The 22,314-nt window shown below is 52.6% G+C and overlaps 1 protein-coding gene across 1 annotated transcript; it reads right to left on the reverse strand.

The window, feature by feature from the left end:
• Nucleotides 1-22,093, reverse strand: LOC308531400 (liver carboxylesterase 1-like; the record flags this gene model as incomplete). Its single annotated transcript, XM_081108342.1, has 14 exons — nt 1-354; nt 648-720; nt 1,516-1,647; nt 2,813-2,960; nt 3,249-3,323; nt 4,763-4,903; nt 6,626-6,664; nt 9,034-9,138; nt 11,169-11,273; nt 12,769-12,922; nt 15,632-15,765; nt 17,004-17,148; nt 18,287-18,491; nt 22,042-22,093. The coding sequence occupies 14 exons, from the start codon at nt 22,091-22,093 to the stop codon at nt 171-173; spliced, it is 1,692 nt and encodes a 563-aa protein (XP_080964468.1). The 3' UTR covers nt 1-170.
• Between the last annotated feature and the right edge of the window lie 221 nt (nt 22,094-22,314).

The following is a 22,314-nucleotide window of genomic DNA, read 5'->3' on the forward strand; positions in this document are numbered from 1 at the left end:
GGTCACCGAAAGAACATTATTTCCAAAATTCAGGCTACAGGTGTAGAAGCTCCCCCTCTGCGGTCTCTGCCCACTCCCACCAGACACTAAGGTACCTTTTTGGCCATAAACACCTTCTGTAGAATTACCCCTAAGCTCCCCATATACTAGAGGCTGGATGGGCCTCTCCTTCACAGGTCAATATGCTCTGTTTGGGGTGACATCCTGGCTGTGTCCTGGGCAAGGAGCTTGGTGAAGAACGCCACTTCCTCATCTTTCAGCTTCTGGGCTGCCTGGGTGGGGACGCCAATCTGTAGGTACCCTTCCTTCTGGTCATACACGGGCCAATGGGGCAGCCCCTCCCCGTTGGGGTTTCTGGAAACAGAAAAAACATCAAATAGAAAAGCCCCAACACTACTGTGTGGTCACAACAACTCCCAGAGATTTGCAGGGACACCCCCCACCCCCACATACACACACCAGCTTCATCTCTCCCAAAAGACTCAGACGCCACCAGAGGCAGGGACCTCCCCATCTCCTGGGAAGCCGGTCCCTTTGAGAGCTCTCATGTCACAGGTCTCAGGGCCAGGAGTTTGACCATCAGTGTCAGAAGCTACCCCTCCCACCAGATACGCCCTGCCCCTCCCCAGCCCTGCCTGGCTGCTCACCCATTCCGAGCGAAGTTGGCCCAGAATTTCATCACCATCTTGCTGAGTTTGATCTCCGATTCGGAGGCTCCGTCTGGAGGGAAGAGGAGGAAAAGTCTTTGCTACTCCACGTGTGGTCGTGGGCCGGCAGCAGACACACCACTTGAGTGCTTGTTGGAAATTCAGAGTCTGAGCCCCGACTCCACACCCACAGCGGTGAGAGCTGTGTTTTAAGAGGACACTGGGTGGTCCGTGTGCACTGGACTCTGGGGCGGTGCTGATGGAGGCCTCAGCCCAGGGCTGCAGTCACACAGAGGCCTTGCTGTTCTCTGCCCGCCCCCCACCCCCCCCCCTCTTCAGAGTGGAAAGGCCACGCCCAGGGGCTCCCCTACAGCCACCCGCCTCCCAGGATTGTCCTTCTGGGGTGTGTTTTTGATCTCAGCCACCCACTCACATTCTCATTGGATCTGAAAAATAATAGAATTGCAATGACCCTAAGCAGTCATCCGGTCAGGATATGGCACTGCTGTGTCCCATACAGGCCTGAGGTGGGTCACACGCAAGTGGTCCATCTCTGCTGATAGTTACGGTATTAAAGACATTTAGGATTATGACCCTTTAGAGAAAGGTTAACACCTTATAATTCTAGCCTTACTCTGACACTCTGATAGACCCTTGTGAGTGCGACCTGACTGGGGACATTCTAGCCCGTGAGCAGGCCCTGTCTTACTGATGCCCACTGTGCACGGCAGAGCAAGAGAGAGGGGACCTTTGTCGTTCAAAATGTCATGGTGAATTCAGGAAATGAAGTCTCAGAGAAAAGAAGAAACCTGCCCAAGGCCACCAAACCGACCCTGACCCCAGACCCCCTACCTCCAAGGGCCATCACCTTTTAAAAATGGAGCCCCGAAGACTGAGAAGATTTCATCCCCGTGGTCCCCTATCACCGTCTTGGGCCTTGTGGCTGCCGAGAAGCTTGGGCGATACCGAAACTCATACATGTAGGTGGGGGCGCCGGCATCTGAGAAGACATGATTGACGCACGTTCATTTTACCCGTTCCACACCTGCATGGTGTCTAGGCTTCCGGGGGCCCAGGCACCCAGGGAATTAGTGGCACACCTGGGTACTGAGCACAAAAAAAACAACGTGAACAGCAGCTGCCCATGTGAGTGCCTGCGGTGTGCTGGACAGTGTCCCGCACTTGAGGGATCCGCATCATGGACACATGAGATTCTGCAAAGTCTCCTGGAATGAAGACTAGGTGAAGAGGGACCCTAGAAAAGGAAGGACCCAGAAGGAACACCTCCTCGCTAGGTGACCTCACACCCCACCCACACAGCTCTGGGTCAATGCCATAATTCCCGTGATAGACCTAACACACAAAGGGATGGACAAGAGCTGACCACAGACATGGAATTCTCCAGAACACCTGCCCCCACACCTGCCACTGCTCACCCCTTTGGGCTTTGCTGGTTACAGACAACACTCCTGATCCTATGCTTGGTTTCACTCCTCCCCCGGCTCCACTGGATTTGACCTTGGAAATCTTCCAAGACACATCTCCAAGATTAGCCATCCAGCCCCACAGACCCCATCATTCCAGGTGAGGAGCGCCTGTGGTAGATGCTGTCGGTGCCTCGCCGTATCCCTACTTCTGGGCTTGCCAGCCCGGCTTCACCTCCAGCATCTGGAGCTCTTGGCCTGAGGTCTTCAGCCAGCAGAGACCACTCTGCCCCTAAGTACAGCAGGCCGGAGCCCTAGGGAAGCAGCCACCCCTTGGGAACAGCCTTTAACCAACAACTCATGCAGTTGGAGGCTAAGTACCCCAGCTCCCTCGTCGCTCAGGATGACCCTGAGACACGTCTTCTGCTGGGCCCCAGAGCACCGGCTCCAGGTGCCCACGGGGCACACGTGCTGGACCGTGCAGCAAGTTTGGCTCCCCCTCCTTCCCACGCCACTTCTCCACTCCTCTCCTGGTGTCCCTGGGGTCACCTCCAAATAAACTAGCGGCATTTGGAACCTTTTCTCAGAGTCTACTTCTGGCAGAAACCAAAACAGGACAGCGACCCATCCCAGGCCACATGGAACCAGCCTCGGAGACCTGTCTATGCTGAGGGGTGGGCTGGTGGTTGGAGGCAGGTGGGTGGTGTTGGTGTCCCTTCCTGTCCAGTCTCTGGGACTCACCTCTGTGGCCACGCGCCACAGTCACAGCTGGGACACCAAATACCAGATCTCCCATCAAATCCAAGAAGCGGTCTTTCTTTTTGACAGGGTCGTCTGTCCCTCCTAAATACTTCTCAATGACCGCTGGGATCAGTGCCTCAGGGATGTTCTGAAACGGAACCAAGAGTGAAAGGGGCTTCCACCCCGGTTCGGCGACACGGCTTCTCCCGCCAGTGAGCAGGGCTGTCAAACCCTCCCTCCCGCAGTGTCCACAGTGATGCTCTCAAATCCTGTGCAAACCCACCCTCCCCCAGTGGGAATGTAGGAAAGGCCAAAAGTGGGAAGAAAACCCTCTGGCCCCAGTCTACATTCTGCCATTTAAGTGCTCAGTGACCGGGGGCAATCCCCTGTCCCTCCGCGGGTCTCAGCCCATCCCAGGAATTCCCTAGACACTTACAGTGTGAGAATTCAACAAAAGTGACGTGGCCGTCTTCTCATCCAGCTTGCCTTCAGAGATCGGGTAACCTATCATCTATTAAAACACCGGGTTAGCAGTCGTGACTCATTTGGGAACTAACGGGAAGAATCAATCTGACCAAACAACCAAACCAATGCAGGCTGGGAGACAGCTTGTCACGTCTTTACGGGCAAGGTCTCTGATGAACTGGGCAAAACCAATGAATAAAAGGGACTTGTATCCAGAAACTCAAGGAGAGTGAAGAAGATGAAGTAAATGTTAAAAGAAGCCGATTCAGCCCTCTGCAATGTAATGCAAGCTAGTGTTGAAAGACAGAGCCCTGGGGGATGACACAGACCTCACAAATACCCCGCACATCTAAGATGACCCAGGAAGCCGCCATCCTGTCATCATGGCTTCGTTACTTCAACATAACCTTTGAAACCGGGCTCAGGTGAGAAGTGCACAACAGCTCTGCACATAACCATCCCATCCAAACCTCCGCTCTAAGAGCCTTGACCAAACTCTAACACTGCTCCCAGCAGCATAGGCTGGGTCCCTGGGTGACTGATCCCAGCCCCCTGAGAAGGCTCTGTGCAGCCAGGAGAAGGCACTGTTTGCTCCAGCCAAAGCCTGTCTCTGCCCTTAGAACTGTACATCTACCACCCAAGCTGTCGCTCAAGGACCTGGGAGCTGTCCCTCCAAAATGCAGACATGCAGGGGATAACTCTGCTCTCTCTCCCGATCCCTAACTTCAGTGGGCACCTCGCTGCAACTGACACCCCCGCCTGCTGACATACACACAGGAGAGGTGTGCTTCTCCTCCAGATAAGTGCCACTTCATAATCCAGGGGCCTGGTCTCATGGCCAACCCCCCATCACCCCTGCACGGCAGACTTTACAGGGCTCCAGCCTTGTGCTACAGGGTTTGAGTGGAGTTCACACTGGATCTTACCCCTGCTGCAGTAATATAACTGAATGAAACCTGTTCCTACCACTTCCACTAGTATCCGGCTTTATCTCTGTCAGAAGGGAAAGCCCTTCCTAACATTTAGAAGTCAATTTTACCACAAGAGGTAGGAAGCTGCTCTGACTCTTTCTAATTGGATGACAAAGAGCATGCCTGGAGATTTATGGAGAAACTGGAAAGCATGGAGCCCAGGGGGAGAGGCTGCAGGGCCTCAGGCCTTACTCCTGAGCTCCCCTCCTTCCCAGTGCTCAGTTTCTCCATATGCACAATAATTCTCTCTACCAGCACCGACCTTCCAAGGTTCATAGACTGGAGACAATCAGAGTTTGGTAGTGGGGGCCCCAGAACTTCACCACCCAGCTATCAGTTCGGCCATCCATGGAAGGTTTCCATGGAAATGTCAACTCATGAAGAGGGAACAGCTGCCCTGGACCCCCAGGCGTCGCTGGGGGGGTGGCGGGGGGAGGAAGAGATCCTCTGATCAGAGATGGGAGGCTGGTAGGATGGGCGCAAAGGCAGGTCTCAAAGGCCCACACAGGCTCACCATTGGAAGAATCCATCCGAACTCTTGCTGGTTGATTCCGACGATGTACGGAACTGTGTTGAGCTGCCTTTCAGCTAGAAGCTCCTCCGGCATCTTCGGCAGCAGCACTCCATCAATCACAGAGGACAGGAAGGGCTGGCTCTGGGAAGAGGACATTACAGTGTCCATGCTGCCCTCACCGCTCGCACCCACGTCCTTCTCTCAGCTCGTCTGAGCAAAGCCAGCTCCACACACCTGTGTGCCTGTGGGCCGTGGCACAGAGCTCAGGGTCTAACAAAGCAGCTAAGTGTGTGACCCCAGGGGATTAGCAGTGGGCAGGTGATGGGGGGGATCTCCCTCAAATTGAAATATGTAAAAATATTATGTTAATATTTGTGGTTTATATAAAACCTTAAGCTTGAACTTTATGTCTATCTATATGTATCTCTCTCATGACAGTCAATTCTCATTATTCACGGTGGTTACGCTCTGTAAAGTCACTGTGGACTCTGAGTTAGTGAACCCTGAGCCACGGCTCCCAAATCCCACTGTGTACACCCAACCCACCAGCAAACTCCATCCCCAGTTCCCAGTTTCCTTTTCTCCGAAACACTAGCCATCATCAAACACACTCCATATTTTATGTGTTTACTGTACTCCCTCTCACTCCTAGAGGGCCGGGAATTGTGTCTGCTTACTTTGCCCATGTCACTGGTCTATCCCTCCCCTCCTCCACCCACCCGCACTCCCACTCCCCGCTCAAAACTCAGGTTCCAGCACGTAGTACTCGGTGCTAATGAAATCTTTGCTGAATGACTAAATGCATTTCATTCAATCCTCAAGACACCTTCTAGGGTAAGTGCTACTGTCCCCAGAGAGAAAGCAGAGGGGGTAGGACTGGGAGACGTTGCAGAGGTAAAGGCATGGGAGCCTGGTGGCCCTCTGGAAGGTAGGAGGAGAGGAGGAAGGAGAGGGGAGGATGCTGTTGGAGTTTCCTGCGTGGCTGGGAGCAGTGTCCTCAGGACTGAGGCTCCTGGCTCCCTTCCTGGTGACCCTGCACATAGTGGCTAATCAGCCCTGCAGCCTCGCAGGAGATCTGGGCTCCTCTGTGCAGGCTCCTGAACCCCTGATGCAGTTACCTCCCTCTCCCCGAGGTGGGAGTTTCTAGTGCAGCCTTCTCCCCGTGGGAGCAGGAAATAAAAAGAAGAAAAAATGTAGAGCCCAGCCAGCCTGGCTCAATGGTTGAGTGTCGACCTATGAACCAGGAGGTCACAGTTCAATTCCCAATCAGGGCACAAGCCCAAGTTGCAGGTTCAGTCCCCAGTGTGGGGTGTGCAGGAGGCAGCCAATCAATGATTGTCTCTCATCACTGATGCTTCTATCTCTCTCTCCCTCACCCTTCCTCTCTGAAATCAATAAAAACATATATCTTTTTTAAAAGAAAGAAAGAAAGAAAGAAAGAAAGAAAGAAAGAAAGAAAGAAAGAGAGAAAGATAGAAAGAAAGGGAGAGAGAGAGAAAGAAAGGAAGAAAGAGACAGAAAGAAGCGAAGAAAGGAAGGAAGGAAGGAAGGAAGGAAGGAAGGAAGGAAGGAAGGAAGGAAGGAAGGAAGAAAGAAAGATAGGAAGGGTGTAGACCGAGCCCAGGAGACACAGAGTTAGTGACGAAGAGCACTGGACCGGGAGTCATAGGAACAGGCTGTGGTCCGACATCTGGTCCTCCTGGCTGTGTTACCCAGGCAGGTCACTGCCCCTCTCTGGGCCTCAGCAATATAAACACAAGGAGTTACTATGCATCCACAGGGAGCAGTCTTTCATTCATCTTCAACTGGAGCTTAAAGGTGTCAAGATTTGAAACGTGTGACCCAGAAACCAAGGGTCCTTACCTCTCGGGGGTCTCCATGTAAATCAAGACGCAAAAAATTCTGTGAAAACAAAGGCAGGGGATGTGGGTGAGAGGCTGCCTGGGAGAAAGGCCGGTCTTGGTCAGCTGCCGCCAAAGGTATCAGGTTCTCCCTCCCGGTGCCGCCCTGACTGGCCAAGAGGAAGTGGGCAGGACATTGGCTCCCCTTGGCATGAGCTCAGGGTCTAGGTGTGGGGAGGGGAGCTCTGGGGAGGATTTCTGTTGCGTGTGCCTGCCCTGCCCTCCATCCATTTCTCCTTCTTGTTCCCCAGGCAACAACACCCGCTTTTTAAGGGGGCCTCCCTCATCCTCACTCCATGAGTCCAGACATGTATAGAAGACCTGGGTGCTCCATCTTCCTGACCACAGAGATTAACTCATGGATTGGCACGGGGCCCATGTCAGGACAGTAGACATTACCCCAAACTCTTGCTAGAATTATTGGGAAAGGGGGTTTCTAAGCAGATCGGGTATATGTCTAGACTAGAGTGTTGCCGTTGCCTTGAACCACCCCAGGGGACCAACCTGCCTGAGAGAAAACCAACACTAAGAGGCAAAAGTTGAGGGGTAGAGACAGATTCTCAATACTAGATGTGTGCCTGGGTCCAGCCATGCCTGAAGCCATCCACTCCTGAACTTTTCAGTCACCTGAAGGTTGTGTGACAACACATTCCTTTTTCTCCTAAAGACACTTTGCAAAGAGTTTTCCCATCTTGCATCAGAAAGTTCTCACTCATGTAACCTCACTGAAATTCACCCCACCCCTTGCTTCTCTCTGTATGTGCTCAACACTACTGTGCTGGTTGTCACCCTACATGGTAGCTAACAGGTCTGACTAGTAGTAGAAACTAACCAGTAGGGTCCCTTCATTATGGGTTGTAATTCTACAGACCAGGTGTTTATGGGGTATGTGTGTGTGTGTGTGTGTGTGTGTGTGTGTGTGTGTGTGTGTGTTGGGAGAGTGGATAAACATGGAAAGACTTCCACATGATCCCAGAAAGTCTCAGAAGGGTAACATGGGTTCTCTGAGTTTTCCCCAAGTGACCAGTCCTCCCCTTAGAACCTTACAAGCTGGGTCCTCTTGTGCCACGTGGAATCAATGTGTCTCTTTCCAGGCATCAGGAAACAGCTGTGTTTTAATTCCTTCAAAACACTGGTCACCTTTATTGAGTCTGAGAAACCGGAACCCAAGCCCTAAGGCTGCCCTGGGTTCAACCCATGGACACAGAGTGGAGCTCCACGTGAGAGGCCTGCCTTGGGGGCCCAGGAATGTCTCCGGAAGCCCATAGGGTCCAAATAGCAAGTGCAGGGACTCAGGTTACTTTTGGGCTCACACTCACCCCATCTTTGAAAAAAAGGGAAGAGTTCCCATTGGCCCTAGATGCTATATTCTCTGGGTGTCTGTCCCTGTAATGACCCATGTCATAGCCCCCCTTCAGTCCTCTAATGTCAACTTCTCTGTGAGTTATCCCTAATGATTATAATGAATGATTCTCTTCTCTGTACTCCCACCACATTGGCGGATGGATGGATGAATGGATGGATGGCTGGATGGCTGGATGAATGAATGGACTGATGGATGGATGGAGTGATGGATGGATAAATGGATGGATTTGGTCAATACATGGAATATGGGTGCACTGGATGGTTGAGTGGATAAAAGGGTGATAACTAGTATATACATGATTAATGGATCATTGATTTTAGAGGGATGTATGGTGAAGTAAAGATATATGGTGGCTGGATGATGCATGAGCGATTGATAATAGATAAATGAAAGTTATGGATAGATTGGTATTAGGATGAGGAAAGGATATTGATGAAATGGATATATGTGTAGAGGGATAGACATAATATGATGATGAATGGATGGATGGTCAGCCTAGGATCACAACTGAGGCAGGGTCTCAGAAAATCTAGAACCTTGAGCCACCACTGGGTCATAACTGATCATTTCTAAATTAAGCAATAATCATTTTGACAACCTTTCTGAAATCTTTGTCCTTGATATCCCCCTTCCCCACATTCAGGATGGTAGTTACCTCTAGGAGTAAATAGTGTCTAATTTGTTTAAAAATATATCTCTGAAAATAAGAATGGCGCCATAGTACATTTTGACCGAGCTGGAGGATTGTTACACGATTGACCACTATGTTAGTTTTTGACTTTGCTAACATTTCAGGCATTTCATAATAAAAGAGAAGAAAAGAAATTCCCTATTTAGGTTGAGAGGTGCCATTACTCCAGAGAGGAGAGACCCTGACTCGGGCAGTGTTTCTGGGACAAGGAGGCAGCTGAGATGTTAAAGCCTGAGGCCAAGTTCCCAGGGCGAGAATGGCGGGGGGGGGGGGGGGGGGGGGGCCTGTGTGGAACATGAATGGAGGCACCTACCACCTTCAGCAATGTCTCCAGGAGCTCCTCTTCTGACTTCTGGCGCAGGCAGTGCACCATGACCGCTGAGGTGGTGGTTTTACAGCCGGCAAATGTAGCAATTTTCTGCAGAAATCACAGGGACAGCAGCATTCAAGAGCCATGTCCCTCCTGTCAACCAGTCGATGTTCCATCCCAACCTCAACTTCTAAAGGCAGAGGGGCGGGGGGGAGGGGGGTGGTAGCAGACATTTCTCTGGACCAGCAGGCGTGGGCCCTGGGCCTCAGTCATGCCAATTCTGACACCTCTGTGCCAGTTTCCTTCTCTCTCTTAAAATGAGCCAAAGGCTCTCAAAGCCGATGGCTGCAGAGGGGCAGCTTGGAGTGGGCTTTAGGGCATGGCGTCCAGAATCCCAGTGTCTGGTTTCAAATCTCGGCTCATCCTCTCACCAGCCTTTGGCCTCTATCTAGCAAAATGTGCACAGTGCGGCCAGAGAAGTGACACAGAGAGAAGAAAGCAGGCTCTTCCATGGTGGGTGTGGAGAGCGTACATTAAGGGGAGCTTGGGAGAAGGTGCTATGAAGAATAAAAAGCCTTAAATTCCCTTTGTTGGCCAATTTCTAGTTCCTGTGTGACAGCAGAATCTGCCCCATCTCTGCCACCTATTTCCTCTCAATAAATCGCCCCTTTCCTGACCTAAGCCTGGCCAAGTGGACTTCTGCTGTTTACAACCAAAGAGTTCTGGAAAACCTCAAATTCTCACCATCTTCGTTTCCTCCCCTCCTCTCTACCAGCCAGCCCCTTTCAACCTGGAGGCTGCCTCCACTGAGCCACGAACCAGGAAACCACTCTCACAGCCCAACTAAAACGCTCCCACCCCAGACCCCCATGGGCGCTCATCAGCAGACCCCACCCCTCCCCTGCCACCCGTTGGGCTCCCTTCCTTGAATCCCTAACTGTCTCCAGATAAAGACAAAGTCCTCCCCTGGGTCCCAGGCAGCAGGGCCCCTGCCAATGTCCCCAACCTCAGCTCACTCCAGGTTCCCTCTGCTCTTTCTGCTCTGGCCTAATCAGTCTCTCTCTCTGTCTCTCTCTCTCTCTCTGTCTCTGTCTCTCTCTCCCTCTCTCTCTCTCTCTCAGACACTTCCTCCTGCCACAGGACATTTGCACACGTCCCTCCCCTTCCTCGGACATTCATTTCTCACCAAGCACATTATGCTCTTCCTGGGGATCTCATGTTAGTGATCACTTTCTTCAGGGAGCCTTCCCCCTACACCCTGGACTAAGGGCTCCTTCTGAACTCTGTCATGATGTTAAGTACCTCTCCTTCCTGCTCCTGCCATGGCTGACATTGTATGACTGTGTGATTATGTAGTCGTTAAAACGTCCCCTTCATTAAATGGAAGCTACACAAGACTGCTAGGTGTCTGGCTGTATCAAAATTATTTGTTGCCCGGCCAGCATGGCTCAGTGGCTCAGCGTCGACTTATGAACCAGGAGGTCACCGTTTGATTCCCAGTCATGGCACATGCCTGGGATGAAGGCTCGATCCCCAGTGTGGGGCCTGCAGAAGGTAGCCAATCAATGATTCTCTCTCATCATTCATGTTTCCATCTCTATCTTTCTCTCTTCATCTCTGACATCAATAAAAAATGTGTATATTTTAAAAAATTATTTGTTGAGGCAACAAATGAACTGACAAATAAATTCTCCAAGAACCCAGCCTAGTCACAAGGCCCCTCGGGGAGAAACCACTCCAGGCCCATACGTGGCCAGGGGCAGGGTCCCCAGAACTCAGGCCCTCTGAGAGATGACACGTGGTGACAGTCCACTCCCCACGCTCTGTCCGGAGGCCCACTGTGCACACTCTGGGGAGTGTGGTCCCTGGACAGTGATGGTGCTGGCAGGCCAGTCAGGAGCCTGAGTCCCCGCTCTGCCCTGATGCCTCGCTGACCTCGGTGAGGGGCCTCTGCTCTCTGGCCCACTTTGCTCACAAGTAAAACTGGGAGGGAGGGTGAGGTGTCTCCTTGCTGCTCCACTCAGCCATTCTTCTGGGATGATCTGGGTGTGCCAGCTGAATCCCATGGCAATGCAGGCCCCCGAGGACTCCAGGGGAGCAGAGCAAAGGGGGTCAGGGCTGCCCAGCATGAGACCTACCTGAGCTGTGTCCTTGATATCTTTCCTGACCAGGGCAGAGGTGATGTACACGCCACTCTGGGAGATGGCCCGGTGGAAGAGATTCTTGGCCAGGGGAGATAACACCTGGGAGGGGGGGAGCAGAGACAAACAGAGTTGAGGCTCATGGGGAAGGGTCTTCAAGAGCTTCCCTAGCTCCATCCTGGCCCATTCCCCTGGGCTCAGTGGACATAACAGGGCCCCGCCTGGCCTGTTCCCCAGGCTGACCCTGAGGCCCTATTTTTGTAAGAAAACCTCAGCTGGTAAGAGCCAAAGGAACAGAGCAAGGAACACAACAGGAAGTGTGAGGCAAGCGCCAACTGTAACCATCAAAACTATCTGAAAGACAGTTTGGCAATTCCTGGTAACACTTTCAAGACAGACTTCTGAGTCTACATTTCCATTCCTAAGAACTCACCCTAAGGAAAGTGATCCTGGAGGCACACGATGACGTCTAGGGGTGCCCGTGCTGCTCATGATGGGGAACGTGGGCAGGGACCCCAGGTTCCAACATGATGGCATTGAGTAAATAAGCTACTTTTTAGTTCTTACCATGGAATACTATGAAAATAAAATTATGGGAGAGCTCTTCATGGTGAGGAAAATATTTATATAAGATTGTAATGTTAACAACTTGTTTTTTTATTTAAAAAATCGTAGATAAATGATAGCCAGCTAGATAGATAGATAGATAGATAGATAGATAGATAGATGATAGGGTGAGTCACCAAAAAAAGACTAGAAAAGTAAGGGTCAACATGTCCATGGTGACGATCCCTGGGTAATAACATTGTAGGCCCACTTCCTTTCTTCTTTGGGCGTATCTGTACCTCTCCTCTTTCTCCCCTTCACAAAATGTAAAAGCTTCCTCTGAGTATTTAACTATGAAAGCAAACGTGTTTTAAAATATGGTAGCAGCACAGACACTCTGCTCAGCTCTGAGGCAGATGGAGGGGTTCTGGCAGCTCCCAGCGCCTTCTCATCTGGTTCTCCGTCTTTGATTCTCTCCATGTCCTCTCCGGCCCCATCTCCCACACCAGGCTCCCAGGTGTGTCTGTGTCCCCTGTCCCATCCCCACCCCTACACCCCCCTCCCCTCCCCTCCCCCACTCACTTGCTTCCCCCAGCCCAGCTCCCACCAGCGTTCACAGAGACTGCCTTCCTCCTTCCTGGGTGTGAACAAACCACAAGACCCCCTGTTCTTAGTGAGTGCTCATGGCCTCCTGACATGTGGGTCTGGCTTGAGGCCCCACAGCAACACTCAGTCCAACTCTCACAGCTGCCTCCTCTTCCTCATAATTTATACCCACCCTGCTCCCCAGGAGAAGTGAGGAGAGTCCTCATGGAGAAGGGATTAGGAACTCAACCAAGTCAGGAGGAATGTTGCAGGCTGGGGCTGGAGATGATTATGGCCCCAGGATGCTAGCGGAGCCCTAAGCTCCTGGGGGAGAGTTGGGCCATTAGGTTTCCACTATCTGCTCTGTGCAGAGGAGGGCCAGCCTTGAACCCAGGTCTTGTTAATAAAGGTCAGTGGGTCTCCCAGGGAGCCCATCTGTACCCACATCGGGGCCAGGAACACTTACAAGAACAGAGACACTTTCACCTCCCGCAGACTGTCCGAAGATGGTCACGGAGCCTGGGTCCCCTCCAAAGTTGGCAATGTTCTCCTGGACCCAGCGCAGTGCGGCCAGCTGGTCTAAGTGACCCCAGTTGCCCCGGCTGTGTTCATCCCCTGTGCTGTGGGTAAGAGAATGGGGGGAAAGGGAGGTAGAGTCATCATGGCGGGATTCCCAGGACCATAGCTTGGGCTAGGGCCTCTAGGTGAGCCCTCCACAACCCAGACTCACAGGTGTAGCATTGTTTGTTTAGCTCTCCATTCATTCACCTGGCATGTACTTACTGAGTATCTGCTATGTGCCAAACACTGTTCTAAGAGCCCGAAGCAAAATAGGCAAAATCTCTAACTACACGGAGCTCACACTACAGATCGTCAACAAACAAACAGGTACATATCTACTTATATAAAAACCCTGGGTTAAGTTCATCAGGAATGGGTCTGGCGACCAAGTGGAAGGAAGTCAGTCCTGCAGGAGTTGTCTTGGAAACAGCTGCGCCCTCCCCCGAGTTGTTTCCTAGAGCTGTTTCTGGTGAGGGTGGGGTTTGAGGCAAGAACCCACCCTCGGAACATGTACCCACTGAATCCTGGGTCGATTAGCCAAGGGCTGCGCCCTCCCTGAGCTCTTTCCCAGACCTATTTGGGTGTAACATCAAGCCAGAACCGTGACCAAGCAGAAGGAAGTCAGTCCTGCAGGGGTTGTCTTGGCAATGGCTGCACCCTCCCCCGAGCTATTTCCAGGAGATGTTTCCAGTGAGGGCGGGGTTTGAAGCAGGAACCCGCCCTCGAAGTGTGGACCCACTGAATCCTGGGTCCTTTTGCCAAGGGCTGTGCCCTCCCCAGCTGTTTCCCATGCGGCCTGAGGGAAGAGCCCACCCTCAGAGCACCAGGAGCACCCAGCAGCAATCAGTCCTGGGTTGCTGAGGTGGAGGCCACGGCGTGGTAGAACTCTGGTTCTGGCCCATCAGGGGGCATGGCCGACCTTCAAACCAGACCCTGACAGTAGAAAGGAGGGAGCCCCATTCCTCACAGAATCCGCTGTTGGATAGCTTGCTGTCAGTGGCCTGCAAGCCAGGAACCCCATTCTCCTGCACCCCAGACCCTGACCACAGGGAGGAGGGAGCCCCTTTCCTCAAGAAATCAACAGGTGGCCAGTTTGCTGTCAGGGGCCTGCCAGCTACCAATCCTATTCACCTGCACCCTGGCCCCTGACAGCAGGGAGGAGAGAATATGTTTAAAGACCAACTACTGGAAAAAAGTACCTCTGAAGCCAAAAGAAGCCATTGTTGGTAACAGAAATAGAGAGTTAGAAACATTGATGAAAGAGAAACATTGACCAACTGCCTCCTGCACACTCCCCACTGGAGATTTGCCCGCAACCAAGGTACATGCCCTTGACTCCGCACTGGGGATGTGCCTGTAACCAAGGTACATGCCCTTGACCGGAATCGAACCTGGGTCCCTTGAGTCTGCAGGCCGATGTTCTATCCACTGAGTCAAACCAGTTAGGGCAATTAATTCCCTTTTAATGTGCACAAATTTCGGGCACCAGGCTACTAGTAAGAATATAACACCAGTTGGCAAAAATGCTCTCAGGATAAATCAAACAGGGTCAGGGAAAAGGCAGGGGTGGGGCAGTGGGGTCTTATTTCAGATCAGATGTCTAGGAAAGGCTTCTCGGAGGCAGCCGCATGGGAGTAGAGATCTGAATGAATGAGCACAAGAACCTTGCAAATATCCAAAGAAAGGAATTCCAGGTGACAGAGATAGCACGTGAAAAGGCCCCAGGGTCCAGTGAACAAACGTGTGAATGCAGAACATGCAGCCAAGAGAAGGAAGTATTTCAAAGAGGTGTGAGGGGTCATGTGTGGATGCTGCCATGGTTGGGCCCACTGATCGTGGGTCACTGGAGACCTCCACCAGAACAGTCCAGTGGCATGGTTTGAGTAGAAACCTGACTAGTGTAGGGAGAGGAGAGACTGGAAGGAGAGAAGGCATGAAGAGCTGATGGAGCAGTTTTATGTAACGGGGAGCAGAGAAACGGGGAGGGGGGGCAGTGAAAGAGATGAAGAGTCTCAATGAGGGCATTGCATGCTGGGACATGACTCCCCTAATACCCTCCTCCAGCCCTACAGGTCTTTCCAGTGAGTGTCCACCCCACCGCCTGTCCATCAGCCATCGCAGGATCCAAGGTCCAGGGACCAGTGCATTGAGAAAACCTACCAGTAACTGCCCTAAGGAACCCTGGCTCCTGTCTGCATGGAGATTCCATGGAGAAGACTCCAGCCTTGGCTCATGCACATGCCAAATGCGGAAGCAATCAGGGCGAGTGACCATGACATTCCTCCTGGGAGGTCTTCCTAGGGAATCAGATGCTCTGACACCTCCCATCTCCAGCCACACGTTCCATCACCTGAAGCATTCACCGAGCTCCCGCCCAAGTCTGCGCTTCCCTCCTTCCCCATGAGAGGGGAGGTGTTGAACCTGCCGCTCTAACTGCTGTGCTGCTGTCATTCCCCAGGTGTGCCGTGTGCTGTGGCAGCACAGGTAAACAGGAGGTGAGCATTTCAGAGGCGGGAACATTTGAGTTGGGCCTTATGGGATGCATAGGAGTTGGTCAAGTAGAACCGGCATTCCAGGCAGAGGGAAGAGCACATGCAAAAGCTCAGAGGCAGGTGGACCAGCAGGGTTGGGAAATGAGACAGTGTGTGGAGCCCAATTATAAAGGGATTTGGACGCCTTCCTGAGGAGCTGACATGACATGACACAGAGCTGGGTCCTGCCACCCTCACTTTAAGGGCCCATGTGCTGTGCGGAGTCCAATATCTTACCTGAAGAATCCGCAGATGCCCAGGCGGTACTGAATGATCACCACCACCACGTTTTCATGGGCAGAGAGGGGCAGCCCGTCATAGGTTGATGCCCCGCCCGCCACCAAACTTCCTCCATGGATCCACACCATCACCTGGACAGGGAGGAAGCAACCACACAGGTCACAGATTGGAGCAGAGCTGGGAAGGACCTCCAAGGGTTGTCTGGTTGATCAGGACTGAAGGAGGCTGTTCTCTGAAGCTCATCAGCCCCCAGCAAAGGTGAGGCAGGCAATTGCTCTCCTCCCCACTCCCCCAGCCAGGGCCAGGCCACCCCCCACCCATGCACCTGGCTGCCTCTGCCTGTCTCTCCAGCCCCAGTGCTGCCTGCTCCCAAGGCTCTTCATGCTGAGAACAGCATCACGGGAACGGCCGAGGCCAACGGGGTCATCTTCCCCCAACACTCCCATCATCCTCATGCCTGGGCCCCTCACTGTGCTCACCACACTCTGCCTGGGCAGCCCTTGAATTTCAGCGTCATTAGTCACCTCTGTGCGGTGAATTAAAGTCCTCTCATGTGTGTGAGTGACTATCTCAAGAAGCATCCATGCCCCCAGTGGTATCTCTTGCTCACATCCCTCCCTCTGCACCCCAGGGACTGCCCCCAGCAGACCCACCCCCACCTTCAGGCTGCCCTTCTCTGGGCCTCTACCTATTGAGGAAATGCTGACTCACTGGGACACTGCCCTAGCCAAAGACAATTAGGAAGGGAAATTAGCCAAGAACATCTCAGATATTTAGGCAAAGGACAAGAACAAAGGACACTGCTTCTTGGACTGCCCCGACTCTGCCTCCACACCTCTGTGCCACCCTGGGACACTGGTCAGAGCAGCATCTTTGCGGCTGACAAACACCACCCTTTGGCTCGATTTTTCAGAGAACCCTTGCCCTGGTACTGCCTACCGGACTTGGTGGCCTTGCCTTCCTGGTTTCTTTGTCTGTAAAAGGAGGGTTGGGGTGTTGCCTTCTCGGTGAGGTTCCTTCAAGCTCTAACTTGACTGGAAAGCATGCCTTAGCTTCTCTGGCAATCAGATTCCTAACCTTGCAACTATCAGTAGTCACACTTCTCCCTCTGTTCGCATGAGAGAACATGGAAAGAAGTGACGATAGGTTACAGATGTAAAGCAAAGTCCCCGGAGGCACCATGACTATCGCTGGGGGAAACTGAGGGATGGAAAACATGTGTTTCTTGGGGTCACATGGCCTGGCCAGGGAGAGCAAAGGAAGCCCAGGGCCCCTGAAATAACCATGGCTGGGATACTCCCCCCGACGCTGCCTTCCTCCTCCCCAGTCCACACCAGGAGATCGCTCCTATATGGAATGCACACCTTACCGGCAGCCTGCTCTTCCTGCTCAAGTCTGCGGGAGTGTAGATGTTTAGGTAAAGGCAGTCTTCAGAGAACTTGAGAGGAATGTTCTCCTTTCTGTTGGTAAAGAGCTTGGAGAGCGCCTGGGCCGACATGGCATCTTGGGAGCACCTTGGGGAGGTGTGTGGAGGGGGAGAGAGATATATTCAGGTTCAGCTGGAGCTGCGCACAGAGCCGTGGCCTGGGAGCTCTGTGCCTATGCAAAGCTGCTCTTACCAGAGAGAAGACGTTGAGTGGGTAGGAAGCCATGAGCGGGGGCCCTGGGGCTCACTAAAGCCTCCCAGCATCATGTATAGCGAGAAGGTCTGGCTCCTCTCATCGTCCTGGCAATTTCGGATGCACCTGGTCATGGACAGGAGTCTGCCTAGCTACTGCCCACCTGGGCCATGGTCGCCCTGCATACCCTGGACGCAGCCCAGCTCTGTACTGGGCTTCCGTGGAGGGTGCAGTGGAGCCATGCAACTCCACTAAGTAACCCAGGTGGTCGAGTCCACAGGAAACTCCCATTTTTTTCAAAAGCACTTAGTATCCTATCTATACTAATAAAAGGGTAATATGCTAATTAGACCAAATAGAATGGACATCGACAAAGCTGCAGTGGCTGCGAGGGCTGAGGAGGGCCAGAGGCTGGCAGTGGTTGAGGGGCACCCCTCCCCAGTGCACAAATTTTTGTGCACCAGACCTCTAGTTCAAACATATTACATAATGTATGTATTAATTTGCATATTGTTATCATCTCTCTCTCCCAGCTGGAACACAAGCTCCATGAAGGTAGGAATATCTGTTTCCTTCACTAATGGAGTCCAGGAGCCTAGAATATGCCTTGCACACAGAGGTGCTCAATAAATACTTGTTGGATAAAAGGCTCTAGTATGCTATGGGAGTTCTGGAATTTGTTGTTGTTGTTTATAAATATATTTTAATTGATTTTAGAGAGGAGGGAAGAGGGAGAGAGAGATAGAAACATCAAGGATGAGAGAGAATCATGGATTGGGTGCTTCCTGCACACCCCATACTGGGGATCCAGCCAGCAATTTGGGTGTGTGCCCTGACCGGGAATCAAACCGTGACTTCCTGGTTCATAGGTTGATGCTCCACCACTGAGCACCACTGGCTGGGCTGGAATGTTTTTAAGGATCTACCTTATCTTAAGGATCCAGAACAATGGAGAAGGCACTCAGAAGCGTGCCTTGGCGCTTGCCCACATCCCTTTGAGGCAAACGTTCCACTAAAAGATGCCAACACTTACATAGGAGGGTAGGAGGTGGTGTTCTTCACGAAGGACCACGGCTCTGCAGGCTGCGGAGGAGCAAACCTCAGGGGTCCGAGCGGCGGCTTGGCAAAGGGGACTCCCAGGAAAACGGCCACGGGCTGTGCAAAGCCTTCTAGGCTGACATACTCCCCCAGGACCTGGCCCTGCACGGTGTCCACCACAGGTGGTGAAGGTGGGTGCCCTGTGGGCGTGGAGAGGAAATGAGGACACACCCGCGGTGAGAGGTGGGAACTGGACTCCAGGTGGGTCTTGCCCCAGGTGACCCTGAAAGAGTCCCCTCAACTCCTAGGCCTCCATTTCTTCTTACATCAAAAAGAGAGGAGGTGAACCGGCCTTCCTAACTCATAGGGTCCTAAGGAGCCCGTGGGAATTGGAGGAATCACAGCATCAAGTACAACATCAATGCAAGGAGAGCTGCTGGGTGCAGACAAGACATATGGTTTCCATGCTTAGGAGCCTCTGGAAAACATTTTCCATTGAGGTGCTGGTGCTGAGCTACAGGAGGAAAGGGGGAGCAAGAGGCAGCCCCTCTTCTTAGCAGCCTGGACCTTGCAGGGGGAATGAGCCACATGCACACTGGACCCTACTGCTGGGAAGGAAGAAGGAAGGGGTGGGTGTCATGAGGGAGGTATCTGTTAGGTGTTACAGGAACAGAATAGGGAGCCAGGCCTTCTGATTGGTGGCCTCATGGAGGTGGTGCCCTTGGTGCTAGGACTTGTGGGGAAGACTGAACAAGGGAACATGGAATGGGGCGGGTGAGGTTGGGGTGTGGGGGAGAGACACCACAAGGCAAGACCTGCCCAAAGAGAGAATGACTCATTGGGCCAGAGCGATCTAAGGAGAGTGGAAAATTATCCCGGAATGAGAAGCTTCATGTCTGAAAGGGCCTCGTGTGCCTGGCTAGGGGTCTGGGCTTTACACAGTGGGTACATGAGCAGAGCAGCCATGAATATTCTGGAGAACGAGAGAGCAGCACGGTGGGCGTGACGAGGTTCTGGTGGTTCTGAGCAGGGTCACCGAGGGGGGAGAGAGTCCTTCCTCACTGGGCTGAATTCACCTCCTGCAGCCTCCTTATCAGCCCTGGTTCTACCTGCCATGGACCATCCTCAACTCGCAGCCAGGATGGGCCCTTCCTCCCATCTCCTCTTGCCCATCCCCGCAGCTCCAGTGCGTTCAAACATTCCCCTTCGGAAATGGTTCCTAGCCTCTCAGCCTCCAATGGCTCCCCTGCAGGTCCTGACAGAAGGCCAACATCTCGCTCAAAGTGTGTGGCCAGAACAACAGCAGCAACAACAAAAAGAGTAAATCAAATCCGGACTTAGAAAACTCCCCAGTGACACTGGAGACACTGTTATGCAAAGGAATGTTACAAAACAGCACCCAAGGCTCTGGTCATGAATAGCCAATCGCATATTAATGGGCCGTTTAGGTTGTTCTCCTTTGTTGTGGTGGCTAATGATTACAATGAGCATGGAGAGGGACTTCCTTGGAAGCGTGAGCCTCAAGCTATCAAGGAGTGGTGTCACTGCAGGTGATGGTTTTTCTATGCAGTTTCCAAGTTTTCTGCACTGAGCATAGATTCCATTGTATAATTAGAAGGATTTTTACGAATGAATACAGTGATGTCTATATGGAATGCTGCAGAAGGGCGTGGCCCCTGATCAGATGTGGGCGACACTGAAGGGAAAGAAGCTGAAAGAGCTGCCCCAGACCCCGAGTTCCGTTTCAGACAGGTGCAGGGGAGAAGTCAATGAACTACTGGGTGAGAAGACACCACAGGAAGTGAGCCCTTCAAGACCGGAAGAGGCCAGGTGAGCAGCCCGAGTAGAGTCATCTCCCTGAAGGTGAAGGTGCAAACCACGGATGTGTGTGACGTCACTGAGGAGGCCAGTGGGAGAGAGAAGAGAAAAAGCTGCAGAGAACGCACAGGGGAAATTGTGGCTGAGGCTGAGTGGAGGGAGGCGGGCACCCTGGTGTGGGCAGGGTGGAGGTGAGCAGTGTGGAGGCCACGGGAAAACGGGTGCCACGCGGGCTGAGTGCTTCAAAGAGGGGAAGGAGGGTGACGTCTGAGAAGAAACCAGACTTGATAAGAGCCTGGCCTTTAAGAAGTCAATGATAACCTTCAAGAGACATGAAGTGCCCAGCAGTCCAATTGGCCAGGGTGAAAAAGAGGGTGACTGGTTTGGGAGACCCATGCAGTAATGGTAACAGCGGCAGTTCCCACGTATATTGTAGGTCATGTTTACATGCTGGGCATTTCCTGTGTATCAGATGGGCATCCCGGTCCATTTAATCTTCCCCAGAATGTAGCCCACGCATGTCAACCTCATGACCGGTGTCCTGCGAGTTGGACATGCTTGATGTAGCCCTCAGGACAACTGGTCAGCATCCAGCAGTCTTAGGAACAAGGTCCTGGTTCAATTGACTACTGATTCAATTTATTTAATCCTAACCTGACAACATGTTTGGAGAAAGGAAGGGAGGCAGGGAGGGAGGAAAGAAGGGAAACATCAATGTGAGAAACATCAATCTGTTGCCTCCTATACACGCCCTGACCTGGTATTAAACCCACAACCCAGGTATGTGCCCTGACTGGGTATCAAACCTCAACCTTTCAGTGCACAGGACGATACTCAACGGACTGAGCCGCCCCAGTGGGGCTCAATGGATTATTTAGACCGAGTTTTCAATCAAACGGAACACAATATCTTGGCCTCAGTTATGTTTTAGCTCCAGACCCAGGAAAGCGAAACGATCCCATAGAACAAATCCTCACCATGTCTTTTATTTTCTGTTCTGAGACATTGACTGACATCCCAGGTATGGCTGACTCTGGAGGGACTGCCCCTGCCCCTCTCAGAGTGAACCAATTCCTACAGATAGTCATCAAATTGCCCTTCTAGCATGCCAGAGTCTGTACCCCTGCCTCCCCCTCCCTCAATAGCTTCTCAGGCTACCACGCCACAGCCACTATTTTCCTGCCCTAATTACTTCAGGGCCAGATCCCTGCCAACCTGGCAACTGCCACTGAAACTGGCTATTTACATAGCTTGCCCTGACCTGCAACCACCACCAAGACTCTTGCCACACTCCCTCCCTCCTCCGTCTCCTGTCCTTCTCGCTGTTTACCTTGTGGCAATCATGGTGGTGGCCCCCTCTGCCTCTTGGAAACTGAGAGTAACAACCTATTTTCTCAATGAAGTGGCTCCTGATCTGCAGGCCCTCCAGCAGTTTCTATTAAAACAGGACACTTTAAAACAACCCCTTCATTAAAGGATTCTTCCGTGGCACTTCCTTCAACCCCAAAGAAACAACCCATTTCATCCTCAGGAGAACCCCTCTTCCTCCCCCCACCCCCGCCCCCAGGGAGGTGTACCATCATCACACATTTAAGAGAAGGATGTGCCCTGACTAAGGACACACACGCCCGTGGAGTCGATGTTAATATGCTGCTAAGCCGCTCTCCACGATTTGGCCACATGTGGACCAATAAGCGGGAAAATAGATGAGCACCTGCAGGTCCTCGTGCACAGGGGCGAGGTGAGCGGTGGTCCGTCTCCACGGTCCCTCACCCCTGGGTCTGCTGCAGACTCGGGGATGCACTCCCATCACACTGTTTCGGAACCACACCCATCACAGTTTTGCCCAGTACACAGCTCCCCACCTCGCACCAGACACGGATTTCCAAATGTGCCCCCCTCCCCCCCTATTTGTATTTCAGAAGGACTCACCCCACGCTGTGCAAGCAGTCAGGGAGCTCAGGACCAGAGCCAAGCACCGCATCGTGGGAGGACAGCAGCTCCTGGGCCACAGGTCTCCTCTCCTTGCAAGTGCCTCTGCCTCCATGGGCTGTGGGCCCGCCCCTCAGCTACCTGTCAGCAGCTCCCGCCCCACTGCTGCCCTATCACCTAATCAGGATGCAACACAGAAGCTCCTGTTCTCCTAAAGACTTACTTAGGGCACAGCCAGGGCCTCTAGGCCACGCCCACCCAGAGTTGACCCTC

Source organism: Myotis nattereri (genome assembly GCF_964212035.1).
Source record: "Myotis nattereri genome assembly, chromosome: 15".
Lineage (NCBI taxonomy): Eukaryota > Metazoa > Chordata > Mammalia > Chiroptera > Vespertilionidae > Myotis > Myotis nattereri.